Raw genomic sequence first — 12,052 nt, 5'->3', positions numbered from 1 at the left:
AGTCTGTAAGAGAAGTGTCATTTATTAACTGGACGGCCCTTTTCTGAACAGAATCAAAAACTTTTAAGGAGGTCTTAGGTGCACCAACTCATTATTGAGAGCAGTATTCTAATATTGGTCGGATTGAGGATTTATACAAAGTAACTGTTTGGCAGAGAAGTACTGTCTTGAGTGAAAAAGGATGCAAAGTTTTTTGGAAGCTCTGATGATGCTATAGAAGTGACATGATTATACCAGAAAGGTTTAATGTAAGACTTGGTTCAAGAACAGAAAGTTGGACTGACTGTTGAGCTCAGCATTATCAAAAGTAATTGGAGAAGATCTAAGGTCTTTTTTTTTTTTTATGGGAATACAAGCAAATTGATTAGGTTGCTTTCCCTAATCAAGGACACTGCTAAGATCAGTGTTCAGGGCACTTATTACAGATGATCTTGAAGCTTGAGATGTTTCATCACTGCAAGGCTTGTCATATGTGTAGGATGAGTGGAGTGTGCTATCATCGGCAAAACTATGAATAGGATTTTCAGTCAATGAAAGCAGGTCATTAATATAAATCAGGAAGGTGGTGGTAGAAATGACAGAGTCCTGAGGGACAACAGCACTGAGAAGAAAGTCTAGAGACAATGCCATCCACCATTACATGTAGAGATCAATCTGAGAGAAAACTGGCAATCCATTTACATGACAAAGACAGTTCAAATGATAATAACAACTTATTGAGATGCTCTTGATACTAGATCCTATCAAAAGTCTTGGAGATATCAAGAGCAATGGCACAGGTTTCTCCAAAACTTTCCATAGAATGGGTACGAAGGTGCATGATATAAGCCAGAAGATCTCCTGTGGATCGAGAGTAGCAAAATCCATACTGGTGATCACTAATTAGATAGTATTCAAGGTGAAGAAGTTGACTGTTGATAATCTTCTCGATTACTTTACACAAAACTGATATGAAAGCAATAGGTTGATAGCTTGATGGTAAACATTTATCTCCTTTTTGGGGAACTGGTTGTATATGAGCTTTCTTCCATGCTGATGGGTGGATACCAGCTGAATACAGTTTAATGAATAGATGATAAAGAACAGGTGTTAGTTCAGGAGCAGATCTCTTCAGCACAATGGGTAAAATTCCATCGAGACTAGCTGCTTTTGTGGTATCCAAGTTATTCAAGATTCTTCTGGTGTCTTTCTGGCAGAAGGTCACAGGAGACATGAGATATAGGAGATGGAAGAATAAATAAATATCAACCTTGTTTTTATGTGATGTTACAATACCGCCATTAGAGGAGGCAGCACAGATAGACAAAAGTCTTCTTGATAATAAACTAGATTTTAGGAGTGGTAAAATTACAAAATATCCATGATTAGCTTTCTAATTCTCTCCTCTATCTCTAAATGCATGTCATTGTAGCTATTTATCGGAACTTCTATATAGTTAAAATTATCCACTTGCTCAAAGATATAATTATTAATAACAAAGTTGGATCAGTCCTGATGAGTCCTTGAAATACACATATATTTAGTTTTTTCCCGGTTTATGATAAGACCCACAGGTTTACTTGCCTTAATTAAATTAGATATGACAAATATTTCTGTGGTTTAGCAAATCTTCATTTGATTTCTTCCATTATGGAGACCACATGTTTTAAATGGAAACAGATTTTATTAAAATAAACAATATCACCTGACAACTGGAAGATTCTTACATGCTGGTTCATACCACCACCCATTTACAAGACAGGCATGAGACAGAGCCTACAACATTTCCACTAAATCAGAAAAAAAAAAAAAGAAATACACATGTATTTAGTTTTTTCCCGGTTTATGATAAGACCCACAAGTTTACTTGCATTAATTAAATTAGATATGACAAATATTTCTGTGGTTTAGCAAATCTTCATTTGATTTCTTCCATTATGGAGACCACATGTTTTAAATGGAAACAGATTTTATTAAAATAAACAATATCACCTGACAACTGGAAGATTCTTACATGCTGCTTCATACCACCACCCATTTACAAGACAGGCATGAGACAGAGCCTACAACATTTCCACTAAATCAGAAAAAAAAAAAAGAAAAAGAAAAAAATGAAGAACTCCATTACCTAAGACATATTCTCTCTTTTAATGGGTATTAATTTAAAAAAAAATAAATAAGAACAGGCATACCTCTGACAGTTCTTTCAAATAAAATAGATTTCAAAAATGCACTCTCATTACCTTACATCAAGAATGTTACAAACAAGTTACAGAGTTACTTCATAACTGCAATGTTGAAGCAGCATCTTTCCCAATGTATAAGAATCTGAGGTTCTTACATTGACCAAACCTCCTCAACAAACCCATAAAGAAACCAAGAGTACATAAAATTCATTGCTGTTGTCGAGAGAGAGAGAGAGAGAGAGAGATATTCCTGAGCTTCTACTTGGTTGTAATGGTACATTTTAAAGAATAAATATTTAATGACTTAAACCGAGATAATATATGAAGTTTTAATGAAAATGATACAACTAGTTTCAGCCTTTTACAGCTTTCTTTAGGTTTCTACCTTTAGTGGATACCTGAAGAAGGTATCCACTAAAGGTAGAAATATATGTGTATTTCAAGGACTCATCAGGACTGATCCAACTTTGTTATTAATAATTATATCTTTGAGTAAGTGGATAATTTTAACTATACAGAAGTTCCGATAAATAGCTACAATGACATGCATTTAGAGATAGAGGAGAGAATTTAGAAAGCTAATCATGGATATTTTGTAATTTTACCACTCCTAAAATCTAGTTTATTATCAAGAAGACTTTTGTCTATCTGTGCTGCCTCCTCTAATGGTGGTATTGTAACATCACATAAAGACAAGGTTGATATTTATTTATTCTTCCATCTCCTATATCTCATGTCTCCTGTGACCTTCTGCCAGAAAGACACCAGAAGAATCTTGAATAACTTGGATACCACAAAAGCAGCTAGTCTCAATGGAATTCCACCCATTGTGCTGAAGAGATCTGCTCCTGAACTAACACCTGTTCTTTATCATCTATTCACTAAACTGTATTCAGCTGGTATCCACCCATCAGCATATAAGAAAGCTCATATTCAACCAGTTCCCCAAAAAGGAGATAAATGTTTACCATCAAGCTATCAACCTATTGCTCTCACATCAGTTTTGTCTAAAGTAATCGAAAAGATTAACAACAGTCAACTTCTTCACCTTGAATACTATCTAATTAGTGATCACCAGTATGGATTTTGCGACTCTCAGTAATAAAAATTGAAGTTACAAAAAACTGAGAATTACAGGCAAAAAATGCAATACATAATTTACACAAAAACGTTGTATTTTTCAAGTTGTTCTATCTAACGTGCTATTGTTTGTTGCAGGTGAGCTTGCAAGTTCTTGTGAACGCCAGTATTGAACAACTGCAGCATGGCTATCAGGGATGTTGTAACTCAAATTACTGTTCAAATGTTCAGGATTAAGGAGGATTTCCCTGGACTCCACGATTTTCCTTTCAAACTCATCACTGCAGCGAAAAATGTTTACGGATTTATTCCAGTAAACTGAGTGATTCTGTAGATCATCATGAGGATTGTTTGAGAAAAGAACATGACTGGATAAGGCAGATGCATGTGATCTTTTATAGGAGATGTCTCTCTTATACTCCTCTATATGAAGTTCAACAAATTTTGGACAGACTAACAGATTTGTTAGTCTGTCCAAAATAAGGAATATTACAATTGCACCACAACTTGTAAACACCTGGGACCATGCATACATATATATGCATGGTCTGAACATGTAAAGGAAGTTGAGAAGAAAAGAAACCACAGATCAGGATCAGCCTTTCACACAACCAATAAAGGCCATCAAGTTGTTTGACAAAAAGAAATGTCCACATATATTGAATCATAATTGTTTTATGAGAAAATCTGAAGAAGCTTCAGAAATGCTTCATACCACAACATAGTGTAGCACAAATCAATTTAATCCTACATCAAGTTTTGGTCTGCATTCATCAAAAATCTAACAATTGCAGAACTGGGATATGACAACACCATATGCCAGAGAACATGACAGCAACAACTATCACACTATTCAAATGCTTGCACATTAGTTAATACAATGGTTTTTTTTGGTCACTCTGTTTATATGTACTAGTTTGGTGAAGTTCTTATAACATCTGTTATATGTAATTAATTTTCCAAGCCTTTTTTTTTTTATATACGTCTTGTACCAATAATGTAAGTCATTGAACTTGTGCCTGCTTAGCTAATTTTCTTTGAAAATCTGATTTAGCCTTCCTTACCATATTAGTTGTCATTCTTGCCTGCACTCTGTATTGTTCATGAGAATGCTATTCACCCTTTTGTTTATATTCCTTTCATTCCTTTCTGTTTTTGCAGCTCCTGCTTTATACTGCTAGTCATCCACATAATCCCAATTCAGTTTATCTTCCTGATCCTGGATATGCAGTCTGATACTGCCTCTCTCAAACAATCCCAAACCACTTCTCATGCACTAATGGCATTCATTCCATGTAGCTTCTTATACCATGGCAGAGACCCAAGTTGTGACCTAAGTTTGTCATAATCACCAGCTTTGTAATTCCACATAAACCCTTCTTGACGAAAATTCCCCATGTCGAGCTACCTTCCAGAACAAACTGCATGGTTCACTTTTCCCAATTGGAGATAGAGTTGCTATAGTTATAGATAGAGCTTCTGATGCTATTACCAAATCCAACACTACCAAACCCATGATCCTTCTCCATCACATGTCATTTCAGGTAATTATCCCTTAGTAACTGTATAGATTCCATTTCCATCATGCCATGTGCCCTTTCCTCTGTCCAATCTATTATCCCTATAGTTTAAATCAGCCAAGATAATAGCCCATCCTGTAATCATTATGCTAATCTGCCAATTCATGCCAGCCACATATTCTTCTGGATCTCCAGGTCTATAGCAGCAGCCAACAATATATTCTGTCATATTGGCCTCTAATAAAGTCTATCATCTACAGGTTTTTGCACAAGACAAGATGTTATCATGTACCACAAAACCCACCATTTCCATATCTGTCATTATACTGTAGAATACTGTTCTATTATTTTTCTATAGATATCCATGACCATGCCATCTGGTTTCTGTACAGCTAAGATTTGAATGCTGTAATTTTATAATAAATTTTAAAATATAGTTATTATTTTTCAATTTCTAATTTATTAATTTTAAAATTTGTAATAAATATTGTAATGAGTATTGTAATATCAGAATATTGTAAATATTGAGATTTTTAACATGAATATTGTAATTGTACTACTGTAACTGAAAAGGAGATTTCCCACATCAACAGATAATTTTGGGTATGGGACCAGACCCAGAAGTGATACCAATGTGAGGAACTTTCACAACTGGGGTTACTTACTTGTATATAGAGGCTAATGACTTCACATCACTTGCCTTAGTATCCCATAATGCAATGCAATGCACAAATCCTTAGACATGTATAATGCTACGCATTATGGGAAGAGCCACTACCCAGACCAGTTTCAACCACTATTGAGGTCTTATCAGTGGGAGCCAGACCCAGAAGTGATACCAAGATTGAATTAATAATGCAGAAGTCATATTTACATATACAAGTAGTCAAAAGGTGTCACACCTTATTATTAAAATACTCTGGATTAGAAAGAGATGTTGAAAGTATTTCCACTGGTTATACTATAAATTAAAGATGCCAAGAAATTATATTCTTGGTCTCATCCAACAGATAACATCGCATCTGAAGTCACTTCATGACTGGACTACCTGTATAGAGGAACTAATGACTTCGTATCACTTGCCATCATGACTGGGCTACTTGTTCAAGTGACAAGTAGCCCAGTCATGAAGTGACTTCACGCACAAACCTTGTTTGCTTACACTTGGATAAAGGATGAAACCAAGAATATAATTTCTTGGCATCTTTAATTTATAGTAAAACCAAGTGGAAAAATTTTCAAATTCCATACATATCTATAATTCTCTTCATTTCACTCTACATCCACCTCATCTTAACGAACTTAGCTTTCAGATCTGACATCCTTTTTTCACTATCATTCACTCTCGCTATTTTATCGCCAGTCACACACACTTGTTTGCTGACAACACCACTTGCCACCTTACCATATTTTCAACCTCATTATCACCCACTTTATCATCAGTTGCACTTTTTTTTTTTCCTCACTTTCACTTCCACACACACTCTCAGAACATTCACACAATCTTCAACTGCCATATCAGTTACGATGTCAATTTTATATGGAAGTCTTCAGGTTTCAAATGAGATCCATCACCAATTTGAGACTACCACCTGATTGTTCGATGTCTGAAGTGACTTGAAAAAGTTGTTTCCAAGGTTGTCAGATCTAACTTTTAGCCCATTCATGGTACTAAAGTATTATGGGTTAGATGAGATCCACATAAAATCTAGCTTAGTATTAGATGTATTAGATACCCAAAAGAAAATTGAAAAAAAAAAAAAATTAAAACATGATAGGTTAACAATAAAACTGCTGTCAGAAGTTTTCAATTGAACTGAAAGTGCAACAAAAAAAATTAATATAAATTCATTTCAAATAGTTATTAATGAAGTTTCAGCATAACAAGAGATGTGATGATACTATAAGCTATTATTAGTGACTGTAAGGATAAGATGATTTTGACACAACAGATAACATTAATTTCATTTTTTTGAAGCAGCTTCAGCATTTGGAGAGAAAAAAAAAACAAAAACAGATTATACTTCCAACATTTCTGCTGACAAAAGAGACAGGTGTTGTGAATGATCATGATGTTGCTGAAGAAGAGGAAATGTCCCACTTTTACCTTCATAATAACTTTATCGCTACATTATTATTATATGTGTTTTTTTATTATAAATCATTCCTGACATACTGAATAATTCTCCTCTCCCTCTCCACAGGAACATAAACTATATCATCACTTACATAAACAGATTTGGTACAGGAAAACCTCACTTAACATGAATTTGATATGTGTGATAATCAGTTAGTGCGATACTGAAATTATACTATTTCACTTCTTTTTTTATTTATTTTACATTACACAAAATTTTTTGTTGCCACTCTACAGCCAGTGGCAAAGTTGGAAGTCATTAAGAGACATGAAAGTTGTGCTAGTAATACAATGATTGTGCAAGACCTGGGATATAGTGTGTCTACAGTTTGGACTATATTAAATAAGAATTGTTCTTAGAATACAATGAACAAAGAAAAGTTGCTACTGCTTCTTTAAGCATGCAGATCACCTGAAAATAGAAGCCATTTAATGATCAAGATGGAACGTCTTCTATCACTCTGGATTGAGGATTATAACCAAAAAAGAATACCTCTTAGTACAGGGAATATTCAGGCAAAAGCTCTCAATATTTTCACATCACTGAAAGAGACCAAATTTCAAGAGGAATGTGAAAGCTTTACTGCGAGTTTAAGATGGTTTGACCATTTTAAAAATCAAACTGGACTGCATAACGTAAGAATAACTGGGGAATCTGCTAGTGTTGATAAAGATTCTGCAGCCAAGTTTCCTGAAGAATTGCAAAGGATAATTCAGGAGGGTGATTATGTCGATTGGCAAATATTAAACTTCCACGGAATTGGTCTCTTTTGGAAGCGTATGCCGATCGTCATAATCACCCTCCTGAATTATCCTTTGCAATTCTGAATTATCCTATTGCTCTCACATCAGTTTTGTCTAAAGTAATCGAAAAGATTATCAACAGTCAACTTCTTCACCTTGAATACTATCTGATAACTAGCTAAAACAGCAGCATCTCAACCAGGATACAAAGCATCTAAAGATCGTCTTAAGCTTTTATTAGGAGGCAATGCAGAAGGAGACTTTAAACTCAAGCCTATGTTAGTTTATCATGCGTAAAATCCAAGATCTAACATTATTGAAGAAATCAGCACAACTGGAAAAGAACTTGAATTTAATGAACTGGATAATGAAGATGTGAAAAACTTGCTAGATTCCCATTCAGAACATTTAAGAGAGAATGATCTCCTTTAACTAGAAGAACAACGTACATATGAGGAAGAAGATAAGGAGTGCAAACAAGAAGAGAATGTTTTAACTAAGAAGCTAACTGCAAAAGAACTTCAGCTAGTTTTCAATTGCACTGAGTATGCTAAGGAAATTTTGTTTGATGCTGATCCTGATGTGGAACGAAGCTTCGAAATCTGCCAAAATCTTGATAAAGTGATCAGCAGGTAGAGCAAATTGCATGACAAGATAAAAAATTCAAGCACAATTCAGACATCTTTACTTAATTTTTTTTGTAAAAAAAGTAGCTCAAGCAAATGTTTAGACATTAAATAAAAATTTATGCAATGAATTTTTATTAACTTTGATGATTTTATCCTCTAATATAGCTTATACTGCATTTTTTCCCCCAAATTTATAATAACTGATGAATGAATTATAATTATTCTTATTGTATTCGCTTAACATGATTTTTCTTAGTTCACATTAATTGATGGATTAATTAATCGCGTTAAGAGAGATTTTCCTGTATTTATAATTTCACATTAATGAAGGTACCCCCCCCCCTTGAGGGTACATGTCAGGAATTTGATGATGATGATGAAGAATTCATTCTTATTGTATATTGAGGGATTAATACACTTCACTTCATAACAAATCATTTTAATAGTACAATACAAATACCAAAATGTCAAGAGAATTGTGTTGTAGAGTGAGCATCATAATCTATATCGTAACAAAACCATGTTAATATGTGGAAAATACCATACATTCCATTTGAAGTCTGAATAAACAATTATCTTAGGGGATATTTAATAGAAATTATTGAGTTTTAATTTAATAAAGCTAATTTTAATATAAATAAGTGTATTTTACATTTTAGTATCATAGAACTATGAAAGTATAAAATTATTTATGTAATGCTTGTTAATGCAGCTTACCCTCATTTTATAAATTCCATAGACTGGCAGCTTTTTAACATCAGAAACATTATAGTAACACAGGGGAAAATGATATAAAGGAGGAGTAAACCTCAGCTTCCTGGGAGAGGGAGGACCTGAAGTAATAGTAAACATAGACATGAAAATAAACATTTCTGATAGGTATGCTGCTATCTTATAAAATGACTTGTGCTGCAAATATTCAAAGTGTTTAAAAGCTTGATTGTGTATTCCTCTTAAGATTGTTTCAGGGCATTTCGTCCAATCCCTACATTTCGTCTATTACTTTTCTCGTCCAGTAGGACATTTCGTTCAATCCAATTTGTCCAAATTTTCATATTAGTCCAAGGAGTTATAAGTAACTTGTGATCATTAATAATAGTCAGTTGACACAAAAGAGAAGGGTGCAAGAAAATAAGCATGGTCCACCCTCACACGTTAGGTTAAGTTAGTTAGTCAGTTGACACACTGGTTGGTCAGGTTAGTTAGGTCAGGTTAGTTAGTTGCCACATTAGTTAGTCAACTGAGACATTGGTTGGTCAGGTTAGTTAGGTTAGGTTAGGTTAGTTGGCATAGTAGTAGGTTAGTCAGTTGACACAGGTGACAATAATAGTCAGTTGATATCGATGGGACAAATTGAGATCGGACGAAATGTCTGACCATATTAGTGTTCCGTTGGACAAACTTATAAAAGGACAAAAAATCTTGGACCACCTGCCTTCAAATTCTATTGCATCAAATTCCATCTGCCTTCAAATTCTTCAAATATATTGAAACTGAAATGTTTGCTAAAAAAAGAAAATAAGTCTACAAATGCAGCCTCTCAGAATTGCAAGACAGCTGAATAATGTTGATTCTCATAGACAGGCTTATACGTTGGTTATGCATTATTAAAACACTTAAGGAATAGAACAACGTAGTTAAGGATATAAATTAAATTAAACTAATAAATATTTTCCGATATTTCGGCAAAATTATGATCCAGATCGAGCGCGGAATCCGCCACCTTCCACATCAAGTCGCCAACAGTGTAAGACTGGATGTAGCCTGTGTTCTTTCCAAAGCAAGACCACCAAAAACCAACAAGGAATATAAAGCTCTACAGGAAATGAAGAATAATAAAGAATTAGTTATCACCAAAGCAGATAAGGGAAATACAACTGTAGTACTTAACAAAGGACTACACAGGTAAGCTGAATGCTCTTCTATTAGATCGGGCCACTTACCTCCCTATCAATTACAATCCCACCAACTCTCAAATTAGAAAACTTCACAGGCTCTTTAAGAGCGTCACTTCTTGGCCTGTAGAAGTTACCAACAGATTAAAGCCGTTTAACTCTATACCCCCCCCCCCCCCCGTATTTACGGACTCCCAAAAATACACAAAGAAAATGTGCCATTATGTCCCATAGTGGATGGCATTGATTCCCCCACATACAAATTAGCTAAACATTTGGCCAAAGAGCTCACACACTATACTGGCAACACACCATCACACATAAAAAAACTCAGCCCATTTCAAAGCCAGCATAGAAAGCCTTACACTCCAACATACTGACATAATGGTCAGCTTTGATGTGTCCTCTTTATTTACAAATGTCCCACTCAAGGAAACTTTAGAGCTAATCCAAGCTAAATTTTCTCCCGATATCTCAGCCTTATTTCAGTTCACAATGAACTCAGGCTATTTCGTTTGGCAGGGAAAATTCTACAAACAAATAGAGGGGACAGCCATGGGTTCACCACTCTCCCCACCCTTGGCCAATTTCTTTATGGAGACCTTTGAAGAAAATGCCTTAGCCTCTGCCCCACAAAAACCAACCATATGGCTTCGCTACGTTGATGATGTGTTCGCAATTTGGCCACATGGCTCTGAAACACTTCTCTCCTTCTTAACACACTTAAACAACCAACACCCCAGAATTAAATTCACTCTGGAAAAAGAGGAAAACAACAGCCTCCCTTTCCTAGACACACTAGTCACCCGCCAGCCTAATGGATCCTTGGTTTTCTCAGTTTACAGAAAACCCACCCATACAGGCAGATACATTCACCAACAATTCCCCCCCCCCTCACAACAATATGGAGTAGTGAAAACACTATACAACAGGGCTAAACTAATCTGTTCAAACGACTTGGCCCTAAACACTGAACTAAATCACATCCTCAACACTTTCTCAGCCAATGGCTACCCCCCCAAAAAAATCCAAAAAATATTAGAACCTACAAACCACAGATCTCCTCCCCTCCCCCACAACAAGGATTACTCTAAATCCATCACCATTCCCTACATCCGAGGCACCTCGGAAAAGATTACCAAAATCTTAAAAAAACATGACCTGACCGCCTGTTACAGGCCATACAGAAAATTGGCATCCTTTATCCGCTCCGCTAAAGACCAACCACTTCCCCTAGACCTACCTGGTGTTTACCAGGTCCCTTGCAGTTGTAAACTGTCTTACTTTGGCCAAACAGGCAGGACAGAGAATATCAGAATTTCGGAACACAAGGACTACATCCGTTTTCAAAAATACAGTCATTCTGGGCTTGCAGACCATGCTCTGGATACACGCCACAGAATACGGTGGAAGAAAGCTACAGTGATACACCGTAGCAAATACAAATTTGAAAGACTCTTTATGGAATCAGCCTCAGCCCTAAGAAATTCTCCAAACCTCAACAAATTTGGTTGTATGCGACTGCCCCAAATTTGGGAGGCCTACATCTGCAGACCTTCAGCCCAATGGCAAAGAACACCTACTTAGCCCGCTAGAGGACACCATCAGGACTGTTAGGAGAACAATAGCTTCATCTCTTCATTCCCAGTTTCTGTGTTGTAGTGCCTACGTGCACGTAACTTTTTTGTGAGTTCCTTTAGAAAATGGCAACGTGACGTTGCTGAAATATCGGAAAATATTTATTAAAGTTTAATTTAATTTATATCCTTAACTACGTTGTTCTATTCCTTAAGTGTTTTAATAGCTGAATAATGTACAGGTATACATGAAACTGTGCAGGTGACATATCACTGCTAATGGTACAAAATATATTTTTCCCCAG

The 12,052-nt window shown here is 35.5% G+C and overlaps 1 protein-coding gene across 1 annotated transcript in view; it reads right to left on the bottom strand.

Moving 5' to 3' along the window:
- LOC150102495 (AP-5 complex subunit mu-1-like) overlaps positions 1–12,052 on the bottom strand; it is a 246,378-nt gene that overhangs the window by 80,948 nt on the left and 153,378 nt on the right. The window contains exon 10 of the mRNA XM_090399180.1: positions 8,993–9,108. Within this exon, the coding sequence (XP_090255306.1) occupies positions 8,993–9,108 (116 nt within the window). The remainder of the gene's footprint in view (positions 1–8,992; positions 9,109–12,052) is intronic.

The sequence above is a fragment of the Typopeltis vanoorti genome, chromosome 10 (genome assembly GCF_054136105.1).
Source record: "Typopeltis vanoorti isolate ZY-2024b chromosome 10, IOZ_Tvanoo_1.0, whole genome shotgun sequence".
Classification (NCBI taxonomy): Eukaryota; Metazoa; Arthropoda; class Arachnida; order Uropygi; family Thelyphonidae; genus Typopeltis; species Typopeltis vanoorti.
The sequence above is the reverse complement of the archived record's forward strand: the minus strand, read 5'-3'. Positions and strand labels throughout refer to the sequence as shown.